The following is a 26,123-nucleotide window of genomic DNA, read 5'->3' as shown; positions in this document are numbered from 1 at the left end:
GTTTATGTTGTTTAGTTTAAACTTTTGTGCAGTTTCTAATCTCCAAGGTTCACTGACTGGATTATATATCAAGTAGGGTCTTATTTCATCTCGCTTTAAACGTTTTCTTCTTTTTTCTTTATTTCTTTTTTCCCGACTTGAAAGGGATCGTTTTCGCTTGACCATAACTGTACTTTCATTTCCTGTGATTAGCTTGATTTAGGCCTGAAAAGATAGTTTTATTGTATTTTCACAGTCTATGATAGGAGGTATATTAGTACATACTTTTATACCTCCTTGGGAGCTCTTTATAAATTTCCTAAAATTTGGAATGTAGAGAATTAATTCAGAATATTTTTTTAATTTGTAAAAAAGAATTGCATGATTTGAATTCATAGAGAGCTCCTGTTAATTTAAGTACAGGTTCACGTAAGAATCATGCAATAGGTGACAAGTCCATGTTTTCAGAATTATTTCAAATTTTGCATATATGTTAGGAGTAAAGCCAATATCGGAATTACAAACCTATTTTAAGATTTCCATGGTAACTGTTGCCATGGCAACGACATGCAACTTTCTGGGCCAAATGTACTATTTTTCAGAGAAAAACACTGAAATTTTCCACTTTTGAAACTCTCTTTTTAAAAAGATTTTTGGTTAATTTCTCAGTAACTTTTTTTCTATTAATTAACCAACTTATTATCTTTTCAAAACCATTAATTTTTTGTTTGTCAAGGTTTCCTGTTAATTTTGCCATGAACTCAAGATACCAACATAAGAAAAATATTGCAAGTTTTGCAATTTTATCAAAATATCACAAAAGTATGCATAAAAATGACAAACTTCCCAACTTTATTTTAATTCAAGCTTTATATGAAATAAAAGACAAACAATAGAGACACACATGCCATGAATCTTAAACTTGACAAATTATGGTTACCATAGCAACGGACAATTTAATTTTGCCACATTTCTAAATACTTCAAAAAGTGTTCATGCTTTCCTTTGCTAATTAGCATGAATTACACAATTTGACTTAAATAATTACTAATATTATGTCATATCTCTTTCATTCATATTTCAGTTGGAAACAAGGAAATATTTTCATGCCTTTTTATTGGAGTTTTTATACTCCAAGCAGATCCTTTTTTGGTGCAAAAAGGTCACATAAAAATTGTATTAGTTTGCATGATTTGTTCAATGGTGAATATTATTCAAACTATTTTACGTAAAATATTATCACACTCATTGTCATCTGATAAAATATGATAAAGGTTAAAGAGATTGATCAAAGATTAACAATTTTAGTGCAACAAGAGGCCCAGGGGCCACATCACTCACCTGAGCTCTGGCTATGTAAAACTAAAAACAAAAATCAGTTCAGTATTGAAAAAGTTTAAAGTGGGTTCAAGTGGGATCATGATTTGAACAAACTTGAATCTACACCACATAAGGATGCTTCCATATAGCTATGACCAATTATGTTAGTAGTTCTTGAGAACAAGATTTAAAAGATTTTCCCCATGTATTCCCAAGTTAAACATTGAACCCTGACCCCCCATCAAGGCCCCATCCTACCCCTGGGGTCATGATTTGAACAAACTGAATTTGCACTATCTGAGGATGCTTCCACATGAATTTCATCTTTCCTGGACCAGTGTTCCTTGAAAAGAAGATTTTTAAAACATGTCATTACTTTTTCATTAATTCATAAGAATTTCCCCTTGGAAGAGGGCATGGCCCTTCATTTGATGAAACTTGAATCCCTTTACCTAGGGATACTTTGTGGCAAGTTTAGTTGATATTGGCCCAGTGGTTCTTGAGAAAAAAATGAAAATGTGACAACTTTACATCGCCGACGACAGACAGCGGACTATTTTTGTTCAGAATAGCTCACTTGAGCCTTTGGCTCAGTTGAGCTAAAAAAAGGTCAGCTTAATTGTATTTCAGCTCAGCAAGATGCACAGACCCCTTCTGCTCCCTGTGATTTTGAGTCATACTAAACGAGGCTTATAGGTACTTGGAAATAAGATCTGCACCAAAAACATTCACCTGTTCTCTCATCCAGAAAATGTCAGATCTAGCAACTGAGACTGAAGCAAGCCTGGTAATATGCATCCTTAGATGTATATCCCATGCATGTTTGATCAATATAGGGCTTATACACTGTAGGTACTCAGAAATAAGATATGCACAAAAAACTTTCACCTGTTCACTCATAACACATAATCTGAATTTTCTCTGTGACTATAATTGAATTATATTTTAAAAAATAGATACTGGTCAATCTAATAAACATAAACAGCAACTGCTGCCTTAATTATAAGATCACTGTTACATCTAGAAAAAAATTAAATGCTTTAGAACATTTGTAGCACATAACAAGCATATTTATAATTATGAACATGAATGAAAACAAAAGCTAAACATGCTAAAGGGATTGTTTTCACTTGTCATAAGATAAAAGAAAAAATACATAGATACAATACTAGTATTATCCAAGTTTTTGTCTGCACACATCTTTTTAAATATAATAATATCCAACAGAACAGGAATCTGGATAGCTGGATTGTGTGAGTGGCAAAATGTCACTTTCCTTATAAATTTACGAGGCCAAATTAATATTTTCAATCAGTGCATCCTCCTCAATGGCTTCCAAAGCTGCCAGTAAATCTTTGTCATCAAAGTCCTCTGTCACAGGTTTATTGTCATATCCCTTACTTGCCATTCTGGAGAAGAAAGAAGTTATTTGAGCTGTGCTCAACCATTCACTGACACTAAATAATTTGCTTCCATCCTCATCAGTAACAACCCTCATTTCTTCAGCAACTTCTGATGGAACTGCTTTCCTCCCTTTTTTGCCATTTTCATATTTTTTCATCAAGTAGTCCTTCACTTTCTCTGGAAAACGTGAAATTTTCCTTGGTTTTCTGAGACCCCATCCCATAGGTTCAGCTTTAAGCTCCTTTTCCACACTTCCATTAGCTGACAAAACATTTTTGCAAGTGATGACTACTTCACTGCATAGGTTGGCCCACTGAAGCTTTATTTGGTCATAAGTAGACTTTTTGTCTAGTTTCATTTGGTGTTTACCACACAACAAATGAGTTTCCAACCCTCTGTATGTTGAATACTTCTTGGTACAGCCAACTTCTGGGCAATAAAACAATGCCACTGCAGCATCTTCAGCAGTTTCTCTCTCAGCGTTATTTCCAGAAATTTCTAAACCATCAGAATTTTCCTTTGATTTAGTTCTTATTTCTCCCTTCTGCATAGCAGGGGTAATAAAGGGCTCCAATATCAAGCATCCAGACGTGTGTTCCTCATGTTTAGAACTGGTAAACTTCCTGATATCCAAGTTTGACATAAGTAAGCCTCTCCCAATATTATAAGCTTTACGCACAATCATACCATCCTCTTGATAAGTGATACTGCTGTAGTTGTTTACGTTTTTCATCTTGTGGGTACTGAACAACTGTTTTGTTGTATCTATAGCTACATTTGCCACTTGACATCCTCTGACACCTGCGAGTAAAAAAAGAGAACTTTCACCAACTGCATGAGACTTGGAATTTCATTGGTTTTCTAACAAATTGAAAACTGACTTGCAATAATTTAAGAAATATACAAAAAGTTTTTAAAATTTCAATGAGAGCCATTGAGAGGTAAATTGGGTCGGTCACGTGATCAAACCCTCTGAATACTGATAGGCCTTCTCAGAAGATTTGATCACGTACCGACCCACTTTATTTCCCTTTGAAATTTTTAAACTTGTTCTTTATTTCTAACAAGTATATATACATTTGAGACAGACAATTGAATATTTTCAAATACAAATCATTGTACTAGCTGTTCGTCACAGATTTTGATAAATTACGCAAGGTGCAAATCAGCTTGAAAGGCGGTTACGTTGAATTCATCAAGGAAAGGAATCTATTTAGAGGGGACATATTTTTTGAAAGGTTCCTTGTAATCAGTAACAGTGAATGGATTGTTGTCTGGGAATATTTGTTTTCCTGAAAATTAATAATCAAAGCTGAAAAAGGCACAGAAACAAATTAAGTTTGAAGATTGATGATAAAAAGTTTGAGGAATTTCGACTGTTGGGAAAAATGGGAAAAGAATGGATTGATCGAATGGATGGAGACACATGTCCAAGCCAGTTAACTTGAAATCAAGTGTAAAGTTTGATCAAAACCATTAAATCTGCGATTGCAGTTAGTCATATTTATTATATAGACAAAGAGACACTAGCGACAGCTTACATTTTTATGACAACGCCGAAGGTTTTGGGGTTTTGACCTTGATCCTTGATCTAGAAACTTTGTTTAAGGTCAGTGCACATTCATTGACCAGTAGCAGTCTGTCAGTGAATTATGAGCCACATTGGACCAAGAGGATAGAAGATATGCTCCAAACAAGGATTTTCCATGTAATTCTGCTAATTAGACAATTAATCTATGTTCAGTATTAAAATCTTTGTACCTGAGCCAGCATCAAGTGCATGTTTCATGTCTGATGCAGTTAAGATGTCATGCCCACTTGCTGCGTAGCTCTTCATTTTCATTCTCATGTGTGCTATTTTGGAATCACAGTATGATTTCCCTGCCTGTGGCTCAGAGAAGCAGTATTCTGCTATGGAAATACCTAAAACATAAATATATGCACATAAATTAAATGAGCCCAAATCCTTGTTTAAAAAAATCAAACCAGTGCAATTATGCAAACAGGTAAAATATATATGTGTAAGGTTTAAGAAAATGTATAACTATACTACTCATTAAATTCCACTTGACACTAAAAGAATTTGTTAGATATGACTTAAAAATCCCAATCATGACTTTTAAATTGGAATATTTAAACGTACATGTATATAAAGGCACAATTATGTAAAATGTTCATGATATGGAACTTAAATAGGAGTTATATCTAGCATTGTTATACCTTTAAAAATTTGTTCCTATATAAATCAATATAAAAAAGTTTCTAATGTTTTGCTGAGCAGGCATAAATAAATCAATGTTTGACTAGTTGAAGAAATGTTGGACTGCTTATGCCACAGAACTGTCAAAGCATAATCTCATTTTCATTTGTTGATGTTAACACTGTAACATCAAGGAAGACAGTACAAAATACATGTGTCAAAAAAAGAATTGAAATGAAAGGTAAAACAAAACATTTATTGATTACATACATGTGATCATTTCTAGACCAAAATACTACCACAGCAGTCTTCAAAATACTGGAATTTGGTGAAAAATACTGCACATTGCAAATCAACACATGAGGCCCAGGGGCCACAGCGCTCACCTGTGCACATCCGGCTTGAATTATTTACCCCCCCCCCACTCCAGGATTTGAACAAACTAGGATCTACACTAACTGAGGATGATTCCATATAAATATCACTAATCATAGCTTTGAAGTATTTGAAAAGAAGATTTTAAAAGGTTTCCCAATATATCCCTATGTAAAACTTGGGTCAGCCATTTTGGCCCCACCCTAGCCCCGGGTGTCATGATTTGATCAAACTTGAATCTACACTACCTGAGGATGATTCCACATGGGTTTCATCTCTCCTGGCCCAGTGGTTCTGGAGAAGAAGATTTTTAAAGATTTTTCCTATTTATTCCTATGTAAAACTTGGGTCGACCATTTTGGCCCCACCCTTGTCCCGGGTGTCATGATTTGAACAAACTTGAATCTACACTACCTGAGGATGATTCTACATTGTGTTGTTACAATAGTCGCCGACTATCGAAAAATCGTCGTTTGAAGGCCCAGATCGGCGACAATCGATTGTAAATATTATCATCGATAGATTGCTATATTTTTCAAGCCGTATTTTTCTCGCCGATCAGGTTTAACTTTTATATTCACCAAAGGGACGTCACTCTTATCGGCGGTAAACAAAATGGCGAACGTGCGTGGTGAAGAGGTTGACGCCGAATTATATCTATATCCTGGTGCAACACGATCTAAAGTTTGGAGTTTTTTGGCTTTCGGAAAAAGGGCGATGGGCCTCCATGCAAAAATAATTTACAGATGGACTCGGTTATTTGTAAATTGTGTAAAAAGTCGTATGCCAATAAAGATAAGTTGAAGTTCGCGGTCAAATGTCATGGAATTCTACTCGTGCTGAATGAATAAATTTAACCTTTTTTAATAGTTCAAATTATTGATTATGTAATCGATTGTGTTCTTCCGATTCAATCTGATAATCGATAGTAAAATTTGTCCGATTTTACAACACTAATTCTACATGAGTTTCATCTTTCCTGGCCAATTGGTTCTGGAGAAGAAGATTTTCAAAGATTTTTCTTATATATTCCTATGTAAAACTTGGGTCGGCCATTTTGGCCCCATCATTGCCCGGGGGTTCATGATTTGAACAAACTTGAATCTACACTACCTGAGGATGATCCTACATGAGATTCATTTTTCCTGGCCAAGTGGTTCTGGAAAAGAAGATTTTTAAAGATTTTTCTTATATATTCCTATGTAAAACTTGGGTCGGCCATTTTGGCCCCATCATTGCCCCGGGGGTCATGATTGGAACAAACTTGAATCTACACTAACTGAGGATGCTTCCACATGAGTTTCATCTTTCCTGGCCCAGCGGTTCTGGAGAAGAAGATTTTTTAAAAATGCCTAAATAAATTTTTAACAAATTCATGATTATCTCCCCTTGGAAAAGGGTGTGGCCCTTCATTTGTAATAACTTGAATCCCCTTCACTCAAGGATACTTTGTGCCAAGTTTGGTTGAAATTGGCCCAGCGGTTCTTGAGAAGAAGATGAAAATGTGAAAAGTTTACAGACAGATGGACGCCGAACAAAATGTGATCAGAAAAGCTCACTTGAGCTTTCAGCTCAGGTGAGCTAAAACTGTACAAAATATTGACCAAAAAATCCATGTAAGGTGTTTAAATTTCAGATCATATATGTGATTATGTTCTCGGCCAAATTGTGTTTTGTCGACCCTCGAGCCAAATTAACAACCTCAGGCAGAAGTGTAGTTCTTGGGTCAAAAAAAAAATGCATTTTTCCCTCGAACTCGGTCAATAAATTGTATACTGCTTGATGTTTTCATTTACGATCTGTCTAGTTTGAAGTTTTCATACCTGTTCTTTGGCTTATTAGTGGCAAGGAAAACCATAGCTGACCACAGTGATAACAACCTGCATTATCCGATCGAAGCATAACTTCTGTGATATTAGGCATCTGTTCCTTTATCGTCTGCAGTGTATTCTCTAGTAGAGATGAAACAGAAAACCAGTCTTGCTTTGCTGAATCAATAACATGACAGTATGTTTTGTGCTGAAAGAAAAAAAAATAATGTATAAAGTTTATTGGCAAATGGGTTATAGATATGTATATACAATATAAAGAAGTTATGGCACAAATTTATCACAAATAGCAAGGCAAATAATGGAGATAAAATTTCTAAACTGAGATTAATAAACTCCCTGGTAAGAGTTTTAACTGAAACTGGGATAAAATGTCAATCAATCCTTTTAAAAAATTAACTAAAATTGCGGAGTTAAAAAGCCATTTTTGTCAACATTGTGAAATCATTTGAGTTGAAGCAAAATTTTAAATGAGTGAACAGAGAGTGTGAACCATAATAATTTTAAAAGGTGTGCAACTTACACACAGATTATCTTCATCTTTAAAAATGCAAACCGTGACATGCCAGTTTTTGCCTCTTTGCCCAAACCAGTCGGACTGTTTTTCCCTGTGGTAAATAGGCAGGAACTTCATCGCCCAGTCCATTATGACAAGAGCTTGGTAGTTTTTCATGTTCTCGAGGGCATCCAGTCTAAACTGATCTTGATTGACAGTTCTAACTATGTGTGCTTTCCAACTGCATATTTTAAACAATGCATCCCTCAATGTCTTTTGGTACTCATGCATTTACAGCTTCTTGGTTCATATGGAGAGCATCTATTGAAGAATTTAGCTGCGATTCCACTTCTTTGATAAGTTCACATCTGTCACATTTCAGTGTATGGTTGTGAAGACAAGTATTTTGGAAATCTTTACTTGATGGATCACTCAGGCTCCAGTCAATACAGTGGTCAGCACAGATACTTGACTGCTCCACGTGTAACTTATAATCTGTTTTCATGTATATTCTGCTGGCAGTGAGTTTGGTGGAGATTTCTGAATGAACATCTATTGACATCAAGCCAAGGTCTTTTAATTTGTCAATCAGTCTGTGTAGCTCTGTATAGCCTTCCACGCCTTCAGTTGTGATGTTGTCCAATCCTCTCAAATTCTTTCTTTTGGATGCTGCACAAGCACGCAGAATATGAAAAAGGGATGTTCTTCCAAGTGGTTGGAAATCTGTCTCCTTACAATATGCTACATACATATCAACTAAATGAGAGTGACACAATGTTCGCACCACATCTGGAATAGTAATATTCTCTCCAGAGTCAAGTTTCATTTCTCTTGTTCCATATGAAACTATTTGCATAAAAGAAGGATCAAAGAAAAAGTTGAGTGCATGTTGCATCTTTTCTGAATCCATTCTTTGTCTTGTGAATTTGACTTTCTCCTCCACTGTTGTTCTGGTATGTGTATCTCCAAGCAATCTTGCCTGATCAATTTTGTATACTGTCAAACCTGGAAGGCGCTGTAACAACTCATCCTTTGTCATTGTTTTTGCCACAATTGATAAAAGTTGTACCTTAAGGTTGTTGTCAGATGTTTCTTTATATAGTTTTAAAACTTTTTCCATCATATCAGGATCAGATTTTGGTCTCTCGGGTTGTGGTAAAATAAGCAACTTTAATTCTTTTGACTGTCCAGGAGCAAAAAGATTCAAAAGTGCATCTGTAGATTCCTCTGCTTTCCTTTTGTAATATCTTAAAGTGCTTGGCTTTGCTTTGGATATTTTTGTGTGCAGCTGTCCTCTTAAAGGGCTGAATTGGCCACTAGATATAAGGCTAACAACATCATTGGCGTGCTGTAAAGTACCTTTCATTTCTTCAGAACTCCAGTTTGACGCCTGAGATAAGTTCTGTGAACTTTGTGTTCCGTCAGATAGCTGTTTGGAAAAAATGATAAAAATTAAGAATCTCTTACTAATATGTAACACTTTTAACATGACAGAATACAAAATATGCTTCCAAATCAATTTGAGATTGTTTGCTTGCCAAATTCAACAAAAGGACCATTGGCCACATTGCTCACCTCAGTAACTTTATTTCTTACAAAATTTCCCCCTTTGTGACATCTATTGTGGCCCAATCCTTTCCCTGAAGGCCATGGTTTGATCAATTTAGAGTCTACTCTACCCAAGGATGCTTCCATTTTAGTTTCAGCTTTTGTGATGCAGTGGTTCTTGAGAATTTCCCTATATACATGTATTCGTATTTCATTGTAAAACTGGATTCCCTACTGTGGCCCCGCCCTACCCCGGGGAGTAATGACTTGATCAAATAATCTACAATACCAGTGGTTATTGACAAGAAGTTGAAAATGTGAAAAATTTACAGACGGAGGAATGACAGACATTGGGTGATCATAAAAGCTGACCTGAGCTTGAATTGTATACAGATGTATACAAAAATGTGATCAGAATAGCTCAATTGAGCCTTCATTAGCTACCAATTGGGAAGTTATAAATAATTCAAATGACTTGATTGAAACAGATCACTTACAGAATCAAGCTGAAGGTGCTCCTCATCCTTATCCTTATCCTTATCCTCTTCTTGTTCCATCTTCTACAAAAATCCAAATTTAAAAAAGTTTAAATCAGGCAATATTAAAATTTTAACATTCAACCTTTTTAAGGAAAAAAAAACTAGAGATATGTCCATAGGACATGAGCATCCAGCTAAATGTATATTTATTTAGTGATGAAACATGAAAATTCTTTATGTCTTCATGCTTTTAAAGAAATTTTTGATTAAATATCTGTCTAATCTTCCCATCTGAAGTTTATTTATAATTGACCTAGAATACTCCTAACACAAACACCTGCTGCTCTCATTAGCTGCAGCTAGTGTGCTTGAACTATTTATTTTTAGAAACCAGATTTGCTGTGGGAATCTTTATACTAATTACTCCATAACACTGACCACTGTGGCTAGTGTGCTTAAATTCATTATAGAATCCAAGTTTGCAGTGCTGCTGGTCTCAATAATATGTACAGAAACCCATTAGTGCCAATCTATATATGTATATATAAAGGAAAAGCGATATACAGCCAAACTCGGTTAGTATGACCACTGATATTGCGAAATCATCTTGGATCCCCAGCTATATAAATTTAATTAATTTCTTATGCGGCTATAATGAATTACAGATATAGCGAAGTGATTTCATAGGTCCCAGTGACTTTGTTGTAACCAAGTTTTACTGTACACTTTATTTTTTAACAGAACATGGAGACATAAAATATTCTTTGTACTGGGGTGAACCCCACCCCTGGAAAACATTTCTGGATCCGCGCCCGATATGCCCCAGCGATATTCATGGCGGGCCATAAAAATATCTTTAAAAGTCCAAAAAATAGTCTCTGCTAGTATTTACAGCCTCCTTAATAAAACCTTAAATAACAGTACAAATGTTTATCAAACTGTGTTTCTTTTAATATGAGAAATTTTGATGCACAGGTTTCAACTCCCAACCATATACATAATCTAGGCTTCATAAAATTCAAATTCTAGTTCTCAGGCCCATGCGCATCCATTTCAGGTAGCCTCATCGTTAACTTTATTGCATTTTTGATAAAATAAAAAGTTGGCAGTGCGAGGACCAATCTGGAAAAAAATTTTCTGTCTTTATTTCTTTGTAGTTTAGTATTCCAATGTCACTTCCGGTAGCCATTTTCAAACAGATTTTGGCTACTTCGTTTAAAAATACATTCGAAGACATTGCCTACGATGTTCACAGGCTGATAAGCAATGGATAATGCAGAACTTTTAATCAGACATGGAAAATATACATGTGAATAAAAAAAGATATATCTTTACGATAAAGAAAATTCCAAAATAATAATAAAAGAAAAACCTCCCTCATCTACTTTATTGCCAATAAAATGATAAATAAATTGCCTCCCTCCTGCATTTGTTTTGGAGAAAATTGGCCTGAGAACCACAGAATTAAATTTAGATAGCCTTAGTTAAGACTGCTTGAATTACCTCTTTGACTTGCGCAGTCTCTTGTTCTTTAAACTTCATCTTCATCTCCTGATAGCATGGTTTACATAATCCTACAAATAAGAAATTAATAATATAATGGAATTTTGAATAGGTTTACTTGCTGCTTAGTGCTTACACACATATGTAATTATGCATATTTGCATATGTAAAAATTTACATATTTTTACATTAATTTTTTTTAAATTTTCTATGAACATGTATCTTTCTTATCATGGTATTGATCATGTTTCAGGGTTCGACACTAACATTTTTAGGCTTTGGTCCGGCCGGACTAGTGCTTCTTTACTTTTACTAGTCCGCGGGCAATTTTATTAGTCCGTCAAAAATAAAAATAATTAAATAGAATTAATGTTGCAATGTACTTTTATAATTTTTCCAAATAAACAAAGCATTTACATGAAATGTTTATACCAAGAATTCGTTGAAACCATGCAATCAGGAACTACGATCGTATTCCCGATCTCATTCGTTTTTCTCTATACATGATTACATCATCTAAACATCCGACATCTTTCTTTATGTGTAATACTAAATCATGATCGCTAAAATGTTTAATTTCATTCCAACGAGTCCTTAAATTAAGCGCCGAATTGACTCAGAATTACCAAACTTCCCGCCAAGAAGCTACAAAGTTAAAAATAATTACGGGGTTTTCCAGTGAAAGTTGTCGAAAATTTGAACATCGGAAAATTCTTTTTTTCCCCCAGAAAACTTTATTAGTCCGTTCAGACTAATTAGCTACAATTTTTATTAGTCCGAATGAAAATGTGTTAGTCTGAGACTAACGGACTAACGTTAATGTCGAACCCTGTGTTTAGATAAATTTCAAGGCTAAAACAGTATAACCCCTCTCCTTTTGATATTGGGGTGATAATAATTCTCCATAGCCTAAAACATGTGTTAAAAAGAGTATTGACCTGTTCCAACTGGGAGTAAACATCCATAACTCTTAAATAGTTCAAATGCATAGAAGGAAGAAAGACCATGCTGAGGCTTTGCCTTTGAATGTTCAGGGTGATCAGGATGCAGACACACTCTTCCGGGTTTCCACTGCAAACTTTTACTGTATCTGAAAGTGTACATACACATGTTCATGTCTTTTGCACAGTAGATCCATCTTTTGAAGAAAGTATGAGACAGAGATGCATGTATTATTAGTTTTTGATTTGATACCTCAAAATTTATCTAATAAACTAAAGTAATTGTTTCCAATACATGCAATATGATACTGTGTTCACCTCACTACCCTATTTTTCTTCCATCCCCTTGTAGAAATAAATATGAATATTGTGAGATATTTGAAATACTTGTTTATATTTCTATTTATTTTATCAAATATCTACCTATGAAAAGGGCAAACAGTCAGACTTTGATAAAGGTCATAATCACAAAATATCCCAGCTCTTCTGGCGATCAGTTCTCCTTCTGTTAGTTTTTCATTTAGTTTACAGAGCTGCAGATGTGATCTCAGGCATCTGTGACAGTCTTCCAGTTTCACTAGGTCTAATTCATGTTCGAATTTTGAGTAAGGTGAGCAGTTTCCACCAAAAAATGACTGGAGGGAGCATACGCTTGATTTGTCCCAAGAGGCAGCCATAATGTATGAAAACAAAGGGAGATGTCACCCAGACTCCACAACTATGACAAACAGGTCTAGATGAACACTAAAATAGAAAGATTTCTTAACAATGAAAAATTCAGAAATGACACACTAAGGCCATAATAAATATATTGCTAGATTCTCATCCGAATTTTTTTAAAAATCGAGGCGGGCGGGCGGCTTTTATTTTATATCTTTTATTTTTTCAATTTTGCAGCATTTTTATTTACCAGGTCAATCGGTGCAATTTTATTTACAATACCCAAAAAAAGTCGTTATAAAGGTTCAATTATATCTCTTACCTCACATCATTACCAATCTTTTTCAACCAATGACCCTTGTTTAAAATATATACACATATATTACAATCTTTTCAGCTGTCAAAATCATGTCGACTTTCGTGGGATTTAAACCGAAAGTAGAATGGTAGATGAATACTGATCCCGATCAGAATTAAGACGAGGAAAAACAGAAATAAAAAAAATCCAGGCGGGGGTATAAAATCGGGGCGGGCGGGGATGAGAATCTAGGAATATTTTTATTATGGCCTAATCATTATTTACAGCAGTAATACAGTATGACAACAGGGAGATTCTTATAGTTATACCTGATATGTGGCCTTGTTAGTCCAAACCCCTCATATCCAGTTGATGAGCCGTGGCAAATTCAGCAATCAACACCAGTAACTGGGACTCAATAGCTATGGCAAACAGATCTACATGTAGACTGAAATAGAAAGAATTTCTCAATAAATTTACAATTAAAAAAAAAATCAGAAATGCATGTAATACAGTTACTATGACAAAAGGGAGATTCTTATAGTTATACCTGATATGTGGCCTTGTTAGTTCAAACCCTTCATATCCAGTTGATGAGCTGCGGCAAATTCAGCAATCAACACATACACATGTATCTAGTAACTCAGTCTCATTAGCTATGGCAAACAGTTCTACATGTAAACTGAAATAGAAAGAATTTCTCAATAAATTTACAATTAAAAAAATCAGAAATATGTGTAATACAGTTACTATGACAACAGGGAGATTCTTATAGTTATACCTGATATGTGGCCTTGTTAGTCCAAACCCTTCATATCCAGTTGATGAGCTGCGGCAAATTCAGCAATCAACACCAGTAACTGGGACTCAATAGCTATGGCAAACAGATCTACATGTAGACTGAAATAGAAAGAATTTCTCAATAAATTTACAATTTAAAAAAATCAGAAATGCATGTAATACAGTTACTATGACAACAGGGAGATTCTTATAGTTATACCTGATATGTGGCCTTGTTAGTCCAAACACTTCATATCCAGTTGATGAGCTGTGGCAAATTCAGCAATCAACACATACAACATATACACTTGTATCCAGTAACTGGGACTCAATAGCTATGGCAAACAGATCTACATGTAGACTGAAATAGAAAGAATTTCTTGATAAATTTACAATAAAGAAAAATATAAGAAATACATGTTATACTGTTACTATGACAACAGGGAGATCCTTATAGTTATACCTGATATGTGGCCTTGTTAGTCCAAACCCCTCATATCCAGTTGATGAGCTGTGGCAAATTCAGCAATCAACACCAGTAACTGGGACTCAATAGCTATGGAAAACAGATCTACATGTAGACTGAAATAGAAAGAATTTCTCAATAAATTTACAATTAAAAAAAAAAATCAGAAATGCATGTAATACAGTTACTATGACAAAAGGGAGATTCTTATAGTTATACCTGATATGTGGCCTTGTTAGTTCAAACCCTTCATATCCAGTTGATGAGCTGCGGCAAATTCAGCAATCAACACATACACATGTATCTAGTAACTCATACTCATTAGCTATGGCAAACAGATCTACATGTAGACTGAAATAGAAAGAATTTCTCAATAAATTTACAATAAAAAATAAGAAATATGTGTAATACAGTTACTATGACAACAGGGAGATTCTTATAGTTATACCTGATATGTGGCCTTGTTAGTCCAAACACTTCATATCCAGTTGATGAGCTGTGGCAAATTCAGCAATCAACACCAGTAACTGGGACTCAATAGCTATGGCAAACAGATCTACATGTAGACTGAAATAGAAAGAATTTCTCAATAAATTTACAATTAAAAAAAATCAGAAATGCATGTAATACAGTTACTATGACAACAGGGAGATTCTTATAGTTATACCTGATATGTGGCCTTGTCAGTCCAAACACTTCATATCCAGTTGATGAGCTGTGGCAAATTCAGCAATCAACACATACAACATATACACATGTATCCAGTAACTGGGACTCAATAGCTATGGCAAACAGATCTACATGTAGACTGAAATAGAAAGAATTTCTTGATAAATTTACAATAAAGAAAAATATAAGAAATACATGTTATACTGTTACTATGACAACAGGGAGATCCTTATAGTTATACCTGATATGTGGCCTTGTTAGTCCAAACCCCTCATATCCAGTTGATGAGCTGTGGCAAATTCAGCAATCAACACCAGTAACTGGGACTCAATAGCTATGGAAAACAGATCTACATGTAGACTGAAATAGAAAGAATTTCTCAATAAATTTACAATTAACAGAAATGCATGTAATACAGTTACTATGACAACAGGGAGATCCTTATAGTTATACCTGATATGTGGCCTTGTTAGTCCAAACCCTTCATATCCAGTTGATGAGCTGCGGCAAATTCAGCAATCAACACATACACATGTATCTAGTAACTCAGTCTCCATTAGCTATGGCAAACAGATCTACATGTAGACTGATATAGAAAGAATTTCTCAATAAATTTACAATAAAAAATAAGAAATATGTGTAATACAGTTACTATGACAACAGGGAGATTCTTATAGTTATACCTGATATGTGGCCTTGTTAGTCCAAACACTTCATATCCAGTTGATGAGCTGTGGCAAATTCAGCAATCAACACCAGTAACTGGGACTCAATAGCTATGGCAAACAGATCTACATGTAGACTGAAATAGAAAGAATTTCTCAATAAATTTACAATTAAAAAAAAATCAGAAATGCATGTAATACAGTTACTATGACAAAAGGGAGATTCTTATAGTTATACCTGATATGTGGCCTTGTTAGTCCAAACACTTCATATCCAGTTGATGAGCTGTGGCAAATTCAGCAATCAACACATACAACATATACACATGTATCCAGTAACTGGGACTCAATAGCTATGGCAAACAGATCTACATGTAGACTGAAATAGAAAGAATTTCTTGATAAATTTACAATAAAGAAAAATATAAGAAATACATGTTATACTGTTACTATGACAACAAGGAGATCCTTATAGTTATACCTGATATGTGGCCTTTTTAGTCCAAACCCCTCATATCCAGTTGATGAGCTGTGGCAAATTCAGCAATCAACACCAGTAACTGGGACTCAATAGCTATGGCAAACAGTTCTACATGTAAACTGAAATAGAAAGAATTTCTCAATAAATTTACAATTAAAAAAAATCAGAAATATGTGTAATACAGTTACTATGACAACAGGGAGATTCTTATAGTTATACCTGATATGTGGCCTTGTTAGTCCAAACCCTTCATATCCAGTTGATGAGCTGCGGCAAATTCAGCAATCAACACCAGTAACTGGGACTCAATAGCTATGGCAAACAGATCTACATGTAGACTGAAATAGAAAGAATTTCTCAATAAATTTACAATTAAAAAAAATCAGAAATGCATGTAATACAGTTACTATGACAACAGGGAGATCCTTATAGTTATACCTGATATGTGGCCTTGTTAGTTCAAACCCTTCATATCCAGTTGATGAGCTGCAGCAAATTCAGCAATCAACACATACACATGTATCTAGTAACTCAGTCTCATTAGCTATGGCAAACAGATCTACATGTAGACTGAAATAGAAAGAATTTCTCAATAAATTTACAATGAAAAATAAGAAATATGTGTAATACAGTTACTATGACAACAGGGAGATTCTTATAGTTATACCTGATATGTGGCCTTGTTAGTCCAAACACTTCATATCCAGTTGATGAGCTGTGGCAAATTCAGCAATCAACACATACAACATATACACATGTATCCAGTAACTGGGACTCAATAGCTATGGCAAGCAGATCTACATGTAGACTGAAATAGAAAGATTTCTTGATAAATTTACAATGAAAAACCAGAAGTCTATGTCGAGACTGAAGCTCTACTGGTTTGTACTTGCAATCAAAAAATGATACACAGAATTATGTATCTTAGTGTAGTCTGCTTGTGTGCCAAGTTATATTGAAATCAGATCAAAACTGTAGTATATGTATCATTTTAAAAGAATTTCACATGCAAATTTCTTTTTTTACTCAGCACGGCAAAACCATTCATTGAAATCAAAAACCGATGAAGAGAATTGTGTATCTTAATGTAGTCTACTTGTGTGCCAAGTTAAATTGAAATCAGACCAAAAGTGTTGGAGATATAGCTTTTTGAAAGAATTTCACAGAAATTTCTATTCTTAGTTACAATGGCAACACCGTTCATCAAAATCAAAAACCAATATACAGAATTACATATCTTAATGTAGTCTACTTGTGTGCTAAGTAGGAGGAGTAGCATTTTGAAAAATTATTTACAGTTAGACAGACGGACGTACGCATTACTGTCGCATAACTCTGACCAGTAGAGCTAAAAATCAGAAATACACGTATTACTGCATTTAAACAGGGAGATTCTTATGATTAAACCTGCTATGTGGGGGGAGGGGGGGGATTCAATGTAGCCGAGTTAACGACATCAATAAAGCTTGCTTCCGAGGTATTACTTGAAAAAGATGAACAAGAATTAGCTCTCGAATTTGATTGGCTAAAAATCTGTTTCTAAAATTATACAGAAAAATCATTGTAGTGTTTTTTATGAAAAATGAGACACTATGACATTTTATTTATTCAATGCAATATTTAAAATCTGGAGTTGAATTTTTAAACCCACACATTCTCTAATTTTTCTCTTTCCCCGAGATTATAACAAACCATTCTATGGTTGAGTTTCACTTTCCACTCGGCGAGCAGTTTTGAAACTGATGACCGAGATAAATTAAAATAAAATAAAGCCAAGTATGTCAGATATGGTTGTGTAGATAAATTATCGTAGAAGACATTCTTGTCATGAACAATTATGTTGTATCTGCTTATTAATGATGGAACTATTTTATCTGAACAATTTGTGCGAGTCGCGGTTGACTACAGTAATATATCTTGAACTAAGAGTATGTAATAATCGAATATATTAATAATGAATAAATAAGTTTTATTTATGACTTGTTCTAGGCATATGGTATTTATTTCTAGTCATTTTGGTTTTTTTTAAATTTCCTTTTCCTTAAATTATCTCAGTGGAAAACACTGTACAACTAAATCAAAAGATTTTGGTGGACCTAAATCTTAATCTATCTACAAACTCAATAGTGGTGACTCTGATTGTAGAATTCGTCAACACTTTACATAATTAAGCTCTTTGGTATTGAGAATTTACCATATGTGCAGGACTCCAGGAGCGACGCATGTGGGCTACATGTCTACCGTTTCAAAATTTTCTAAAATAATATTCTAGGTCTAGTATTCTAGATTATCAACTGCATCAGTATTTGTATATGTCGCAGCACCAACACTAGTTTTTATACGACGATAGCGCTGTCGATCTTATTAAATAACAAAGTTGTTGAGGGCGATCCTGAGGGCCTCGAAAGATTTTTCGCGCACTCTAGCTGATCTAGATAGTCAAGGTCAAATGAAGGGAATACCCACTGAAGGCTATACAGGTGGTCCCACAGTGTATGCTTAAGTAAACTCAATTCAATCAATAATATTCAATTAAAACAAAACTTACCATCAATTTACAAATAGCAGACTGCATCTTTTCGACACCGCATTGAAAATGTTGGCGTCGTTCAAAAAATGCGCGATGGCGTCTACTTCCGAGTAATTTTACATGTTTAGTTTGGAAGACATCCGAGGATTTCCGATTGGAGATTTCCGGGAAAACATCAAAGGGGGATAACTTTTTTAGGAAGGAAGTGATATTTTAGGTCTCGATTTCTCAAATAATTTACATTTGTCAGGTCTATCATTTTGCCTACATGTGATTGTCACTAAACCTGAAAAAAAAATATGCATCACGTTTTTATATTAGTTTGGGAAGGTTGCGTTTTGAAAACATATTTGTGCTATATAATTCATTGAAAACGGTGACTTGAACCCAAAACTTCAAATGCTCGTATTTTTTTTTATTGACATCAAAAGTGGGAAATTTTTTGTGAGATGATCTTATTCTATCTTTATTTTATTTTAATAACACCAGGAACTAATTCGGTGTCATGTGACTTATCACATTTTTTCGATTTCGCATGATTCTTACGTGAACCTGTACTTAACAATCTATATTCATATATGTGTACAGATACAAACAATACAACATAACAAGTATATGGCTGTCTGCCGCCACACATTGACTATTTTCAACCTTTAATCTAAGTTTTGATTAATAAATATATATTTAATTTCTTTGAAGGCATTCTAGTGAAGGTGTGACGCCCAGCACCGCGACGAGGACGCCAGCCATTTTCAAGCCATGTGTTTTCGTCTATTTATGTCATCATTTTTTTTTTAATTTAGAGTGATTTTTCAGTTCAATTTTTTGTTAAACCTAAATTTCGAAAATTTCTTTGTAATAAACCCACATGGCTTGAAGGTGCCATATTTTTTTTTATTATCATGACAATGAATGTTCAAATACAGTATCAGGTGTTTGCATTGTAAAAGACATGGCATATTTGTGATACAAGTAAATCAGTTATTATCATGGATATTAACATAGATGACTTGTTATTAATTACAAAACTTGATATTATCTGCAAAAACAAATATAACTCTACTGTACAAACTTCGTCAGTTTTTTTCTCCAAAGATTATTGAGCAATGTACAAAATCATAAAGTAATAGTAATAAGTCATTAGAAACAGGTATAATAGTTATCAGGCATCTCAAAATCAGCTGTAATCACTTTTTTTCTTGCACCAACAGAGCACTGTTGTCACTATCCATTATTCAGTTCGATTAAAGTTTATGTACAAGACTTCCCCCTTTGAATAGACATGTTTTCTCGACAGTTTTTTAGTTTTGCAATTTTTTCTCGAGAGTCGATCAAATGCATGTTTCCTTACATCTTAGAATCGTCTTTTGCAGTTTCCATTTGTGTCACCACTGGACTATTAATGTCAACAACTCCTTTTGAATTCAAAGCCTGAATGCTCTCAACCTCCTCTGTAACCCCGGTAGCACTAATGTCAACATCCTCAATCCAGCTTGTGTCGAGCTCTTTTTCTTATTCTCGACACTTTTCCTCGAGATCTGCTAAATTAAATTCAAATTTTCTATTCTTTTCTTTCAGTTTTTGTATTTCCTTTTCAGACTCATGTAATTTTCTTTTAAGGATGGCCTCTTCTTTTTTAGTGGCAGAAAGCTTTAGTTCTATTTCATAGTGATATTCTCTAATGACTTTCACACCCTGCTGAACTTGACTCGTTATAGAATCGACAAGTTTTAGGTGATCCTCCGATAACTTGTCTTCTTGGCGTATTTTGAAACAAAGACCAACCAACTGCAGAAATGACGCATCAATTGAGTTCATGTTCTGAAAAGAACATCCATATGCTATTTTTTTCTTCAATTTATTATGTAGAAATGCATCCACAATAATACTAATATGTATTCAAATGAATACTGTCTATTTTTCTTCATGATGACCATAATATAAGTAGTACTTGGTTTAACAGCATTAGGTTTTTTTTAACCAAACAAGGTACATGTATATGGCTATTTGCCACCACACATTGACTTTTAAGCCATATATCAATCTCTTTCCTTAAAAAATTTTCAGCTAAAAGAATTTTTTTTTCTGGCAGGCAGGTAAGTGAAGGTGTGGCGCCCGGCACCGCGACGGGGACGCTAGCCTTTTTTCAAGCCATGTGTATTTCCCAAATAGCTGTATTTCCTTCCCATTGATTTCTGATATATACTGTGCAGAAATTTGTTTGAGAGAAACGTTTATCATCTTTTAGATTTAATGGTTGATAAAGGCCTACCACATGGCTTGATGGTGCCATGTACCAATTTTTAGTTAATATTGGTCCTTTAAAGGACCATTTATGTACATGTAATTAATCTTAAAATTTGCGACCACATCTTTGAAGCCCAGGCCGCGTTTGGGCTCTTTTTATGCATATGTTATTAGCGATCACATTTTTAAAGCCCGGATCGCGGTCGAGCTTTTGTTTGTACATCTTTCGGGGTAATTTGCGACCACATCTTTAAAGCCCGGGCCGCGGTCGAGCTATTTTGCCTTTATAGTAGTTTTGCTTTTTTGCATGTACTTTTTGATTGCGACCACAGATTAAAGCCCGGGTCGCGGTCGAGCTCATGTTGCATGTATTTTTCTCTTGATAAAGCTTGCAATGACAATGCAATTGTTGCCTATATATCCGCCCCTCTGGTATCCGTGACCAATGTGTGCTCTTAACCCAGCACAGGCCCGTCCAGCTTGAGAGCTTAACTTACCAACAGTCAAACTCTCCCCAGGCGGACCCTCGCAAACACAATGTACTGCATGCGGCAGAGAAAGCTCCTTGGTACTTTCTCTGGATGAAAACAATCAGGAGCTCGAGGGGGGTTGAGCAAGCACTGAATGTCTTACCTGTGTGACCTGAACACAAGCGTTAATTGCCCGTTCTATTTACCAATTTCCGCTTTCCAACAGAGGATAGCATGTCAAATGATAGACCATACGTCTTCGTGATCCAGTTCTTCTAAATGCCGTAAGTCGACTTGTTGACCATAAGTCGACTTATCGACCATAATTGCCTTAGCAGGAGTTCGTTACTCGAATCACCTGCTCCATACTATAGGAAATGGCGTCTGGGACATACCGACGTAACGATTTTACAGCCTGGTAAGAGGGGAAATGCAACCCCTTGCCCGGTTGAGATTAGTGTCAAAGTTAAGAGCATTAATGGCCCTTGCCGCCTTTGCCCTGGGTCTATCCTGGTCAGTTTGGAGGTTGGAGTTTTTAATATAAGTAACTGGCACATATGTGGGCGTAAATTTTAGCCGCCCACGGCAGGTCTCAAACCCACTCTGTCACAGTCTAGAGTTAAGAATCCAGCGCGTTACCGACTGCGCCACGCTGTCCTTTTACCCTTCCCCAGTTCAGATTGATGTCAAACTTTTGAACACCTTTTTCCTGGGTAGTTTAGAGTATGTGATATACTACATTCTTAATGGGAAAAGCAACTGGCGAATGTTTTGTCGAAAAATTACTTGCCCACAGCGGGACTCGAACCCAGTCTATGTCAGACAAGAGTTTGAAGTCCAACGCGCTACTGACTGCGCCACGCTGTCCTTCTTTCATTGCGGTTAAAAAAAAGGCGTTTATAACAGTTTATATAAATGATCAAAGATTTTGTTTATATCTATTTTAAAGTAATATTGTGTGATAATAGATTATTTATAAGATTTGCAATTCATAATATAAGACGTGAATTCCTTTTTTTGACAGTATTTACATTTCACAAGTGGATATTTCTTAGATTTCTTAAATGGTTATTTTTAGAATATCGTGCATCGGGTTTTAGAATAGCTATCAAAATAATATAAAACCAGAGTCCCGATTTGCAGAAGTATAAATGTTTGACCATTCCTAACAGACGCTTGCAGGTTATATTTTATTTCATATTGTTTTAAAAAGAGCCATGAAATTTCGGAGTATGTTCTCCAGGCGTGCCTATTCTTATACATGTATATGTTCACACAACAAAAAAATTAAAATGTGCTCCAAAACACTCAGTTGTGTTATTTTTCATTTAGCATGTAACAAAAATAAATGTGTTAACTGAATGTTCTCAGCTATAGTCAGAATTGTTTGATCTATGCACATAGTTATAAATGCGACAAAAAAGGGAAAGTGAGAAAAAAAAAATATTAATCCTTATTTCGTCGGATTAACTGATTATTTTAAAGCATTTTGCAATTTTTTTTTAAAGAAATTGCAATTGTGTAATATGTAACATAATCCAAAAGGGTAAATGCGTAATGCTCTCTCTCTCTCTCTCTCTCTCTCTCTCTCTCGTGTTCTTTTTATGAATTTAAGGTTTATATCACGGAGTAGTAACAAGTAATATCACATAATGATAATTTAAGTCTAGATTTCGTCGTGTTACGTATCTTCATTGCTTCTGTATCCACATCAATCCATGACTAAGATCTATATATGCTGCATTTTATTGCACAATTATTACAGAAAAGCAGCACTAGCTAGAACCCCCAGTTTTCACGGTACTTGAAGTGACTGGTTAGTGATCCATACGCTATTGATACCATGCGTTAACCATGTAGTTATGTTACATGCTAGCCAGCATACTACAGAAGGTGATTAAGGATCAAAGGGTACATATACTAAAGAAGTGAATTTTATTCATATTATCAATCTGATAAAGGTCGCATGCACACGTGGCATAGTGGTTTGAGTGTCTACTGTAGAGCCGAGGAGTGAGAAGTTGATCTTACGTCTCGCGCTCGAATCCCAATTTGGGACGTGGAGATGGGTCCTTCGGAGAGACCGTATAAACCGAGGTCCCATGTCGCAGTAATTGCTGGCACGAAAAAGATCCCTCGCTGCTCAATGACCGCAAGTGCCGAGTATGGGACAAAATTTGCAGCTCTCCAACGGCAAGGGGCAGCGTTTCCTGTGAAAAAGTCTGAAGAGAGGGACGTTAAACAACATACAGCAGACACTTAGTAGCAACAGGGGAGCAGGGGGGGGGGGGCTGCTCCCCCCTATTTTTTTCAGCATTACTTTAACTATTGAAAATGTTTATTGAAAGGCAATGTTGCCCCCCTCGTTTTACAACAGTAAAGTGATATAAGGAAAATGTAGTATTGCATGCAAAAAATTGGTACTGAAAGAAGTTGACAGTGAAAAAAAGTTTGCCTCTACCCCACCCCACCCCATCCCCCCTTGAAATAGGATCATCGAATTTGGGCAGTGTGCCTTTTTCTGCCTGTCAACTTTTTCAGATAAATAAAAAAAATTCTCTGGCTCCCCCCCCCCCCACTTTCAAAAACAATGCTACGTCACAAATACAATCATGAGAGAGAGAGAGAGAGGAGTTATAGATAATGGGATATTGTAGTTCAGTTTGTATTATGGATTTGGAACATCTACATGTATAGTAAATTGAGTCATGGCCAATAAAATTTCGGAGGATCGAAAGTTACTATTATTATGGACTTGTTTTATACTGAAAACTATTGCATTCGGAATATAAAAAGAATATTTACCAATAAGAAATCAGCATGCATGCGCGTGCTTTCATGATAATTCTTATTTATCATACTGTAGATCTTTATAATGTATGACTATGTTCAAAATTTCAAAGGATTATCAGAAAAAACAAGAAAGATATCGAGACCTTAGTTTCAGCCAATCAGAGGGAAGCGCACGTGCATGCGCGTGACATCTTGCTATTTTGACCATGTCGTCTTGTCTACGCTACTAATATATCCTTACATTATAAATTTCAAGAGATTTCATCAAAAAATAGAAAAGTTACGGCTATATCCATTATATTGGTCAATTCAAGTGTTGCACGTGCGTGCTCTTGCAAGCACGTGCGCGCAAAATGACATGTTGACAATGTCATCTTATCTACATTTATAATATGTCTACATATTCTAAATATCAAAGCATTACATCAAAAAATGTAAAAGATACGGCAATTTCAAGTCTATTGGTCATTTCACGTGTTGCACGTGCGCGCTCTTGCAAGCACGTGCGCGCAAAATGACCTTCGTTCCGCAAATCTACATAACATGCCTACTTACCCTAAAAAGGTTTCCCCTTAATCGGATTTGTACTTTACGAGATCATTCGCGGACAAAATTTTCCCGAGAAGAAAAATAATAATAATAATAACTAGTGCTAATTGTAACGGGGACCGTTACGGATGTTCCCCAAACGCTCCCCAATTCCCTTTTGGTGCCATATTCCCTGTAAGCTTCATTAAATAAGACAAATTCTATGCATTTGAGGTTTTAACAACATTTAGTAAACCCAGAAGTGTACCAATTTCATTCAAATTTTAGCATTGCACGCATGCGCATGTGAATGCATTTGCGTAATGACTATATCATCTTGTCTACACAATCTATATATTTCAATACACTAAATATAAATGTATTTAATCCAAAATCATTAAAAAAACGCTCATTCAAATGTATTTTTGATTTTACTCATTTCACGTGCAAGCACGTGCATATATTAGCATGGTGACCATACCTTCTTGTAGAAGTCAATTACATCTATCTACAATCTAAATCCCACCCAGTTTGGTTGAAAAGCAAGGGATTTATAACTGTTTAAAGTTTCAGCCAATCAGATTGCATTGCACGTACACGCACGTGCATGGATGTGCATGGTGACCATACCATCTTGTAGAAGTCTGTTATATATATCTATGTTCCAAATCCCATCCTGTTTGGTTGAAAACCAAGGGAGTTATAGCTATTTAAAGTTTCAGCCAATCAGATTGCAACGCACGTGCATACACGTGTTTTCATGATAATTGCTATATATCATGATGTAGGATATCGTAATGCTAAGCTATGATAAAAATTTCAAAGGATTTCGTCAAAAAACAAGAAAAATATTGAGACTTAAGTTTCAGCCAATCAGAGCAAAGCGCACGTGCATGCGCGTGAGATCTTGCTATTTTGACCATGTCATCTTGTCTATACTACTAATATATCCTTACATTATGAGTTTCAAACCATTTCATCAAAAAATAGAAAAGTTTAGTCAATATACCTTATATTGGCCATTTAACGTGTTGCACGTGCTTGCTCTTGCAAGCACGTGCGCGCAAAATGACCTTCGTTCGGCAAATCTACATAACATCCCTAGTGACCCTAAAAAGGTTTTACCTAAGTCGGATGTATAGTTTACAAGATCACTCGCGGACAAAATTTTCCCAGGAAGAAAAATAATAATAACTAGAAACGATCTCGTTGCGAGCAACGAGAGGTCTTCCATCTGATTCCGAAAAATAACCCATAAAATCGTGCTGAAAATGGATTAACCATATTATGGACACACTGGTAATTGAAACGGGTCACTAGCGTAAAAATCCAATACGCTTATCGATTACGCTTTTTTAACAACTACTCTAACATCAATTGTATGTACATATAATTCTGCAACACTTAATCTGTCTTGGAATTATAAAAGGAGGGCCACTATTCATAATTTCACGCCAAACGC

General features: G+C 35.3%; 2 protein-coding genes and 1 long non-coding RNA gene across 4 annotated transcripts; all 3 read right to left on the bottom strand.

Annotated features, from left to right (window-relative positions):
* Positions 1 to 1,174: 1,174 nt before the first annotated feature.
* Positions 1,175 to 7,780, bottom strand: LOC134230290 (uncharacterized). Its single transcript, XM_062712058.1, has 4 exons — positions 7,631 to 7,780; positions 7,102 to 7,297; positions 4,465 to 4,626; positions 1,175 to 3,504 (listed from the first exon to the last, which is right to left on the bottom strand). The coding sequence occupies exons 1-4, from the start codon at positions 7,778 to 7,780 to the stop codon at positions 2,585 to 2,587; spliced, it is 1,428 nt and encodes a 475-aa protein (XP_062568042.1). The 3' UTR covers positions 1,175 to 2,584.
* Positions 7,781 to 7,883: 103 nt separating this feature from the next.
* Positions 7,884 to 13,169, bottom strand: LOC134230289 (uncharacterized). Of its 2 annotated transcripts, none has more exons than XM_062712057.1 (6): positions 13,057 to 13,169; positions 12,498 to 12,818; positions 12,072 to 12,223; positions 11,122 to 11,204; positions 9,649 to 9,687; positions 7,884 to 9,032 (listed from the first exon to the last, which is right to left on the bottom strand). In XM_062712057.1, exons 2-6 carry the CDS (start codon positions 12,749 to 12,751, stop codon positions 7,887 to 7,889), a joined length of 1,674 nt encoding a protein of 557 aa, XP_062568041.1. In that variant the 5' UTR covers positions 12,752 to 12,818; positions 13,057 to 13,169; the 3' UTR covers positions 7,884 to 7,886. The 2 variants fall into 2 exon arrangements, with proteins under 2 accessions (XP_062568041.1, XP_062568039.1); XM_062712055.1 differs by having other exon boundaries at positions 9,649 to 9,711; positions 11,134 to 11,204.
* A 244-nt stretch (positions 13,170 to 13,413) lies between these two features.
* On the bottom strand, positions 13,414 to 14,108 carry LOC134230288 (uncharacterized). Its single transcript, XR_009984313.1, has 3 exons — positions 14,033 to 14,108; positions 13,814 to 13,932; positions 13,414 to 13,480 (listed from the first exon to the last, which is right to left on the bottom strand). It is a non-coding gene; the product is annotated as an uncharacterized LOC134230288 (long non-coding RNA).
* Between the last annotated feature and the right edge of the window lie 12,015 nt (positions 14,109 to 26,123).

Source organism: Saccostrea cucullata, unplaced genomic scaffold, assembly GCF_032062105.1.
Source record: "Saccostrea cucullata isolate Sc308-1 unplaced genomic scaffold, CSIRO_AGI_Scuc_v1 ctg4835, whole genome shotgun sequence".
Classification (NCBI taxonomy): Eukaryota; Metazoa; Mollusca; class Bivalvia; order Ostreida; family Ostreidae; genus Saccostrea; species Saccostrea cuccullata.
Note: the sequence above shows the minus strand (reverse complement) of the source record. Positions and strands in the feature narration are given on the sequence as shown.

Bases quoted from the DNA above. Each gene is read 5' to 3' on its own strand.
- LOC134230289 (XM_062712055.1), bottom strand. From the start codon at position 12,751: ATGGCTGCCTCTTGGGACAAATCAAGCGTATGCTCCCTCCAGTCATTT. The intron at 12,224-12,497 runs GTAGATATTTGA...GTACACTTTCAG, and splicing joins ACTGTTTGCCCTTTTCATAG to ATACAGTAAAAGTTTGCAGT. The intron at 9,712-11,133 runs GTAATTCAAGCA...GGATTTTTGTAG, and splicing joins AGACTGCGCAAGTCAAAGAG to AAGATGGAACAAGAAGAGGA.
- LOC134230290 (XM_062712058.1), bottom strand. From the start codon at position 7,780: ATGAAAAACTACCAAGCTCTTGTCATAATGGACTGGGCGATGAAGTTC. The intron at 7,298-7,630 runs GTAAGTTGCACA...TTTTTCTTTCAG, and splicing joins AAGATGAAGATAATCTGTGT to CACAAAACATACTGTCATGT. The intron at 4,627-7,101 runs GTATGAAAACTT...TTTATGTTTTAG, and splicing joins ACTAATAAGCCAAAGAACAG to GTATTTCCATAGCAGAATAC.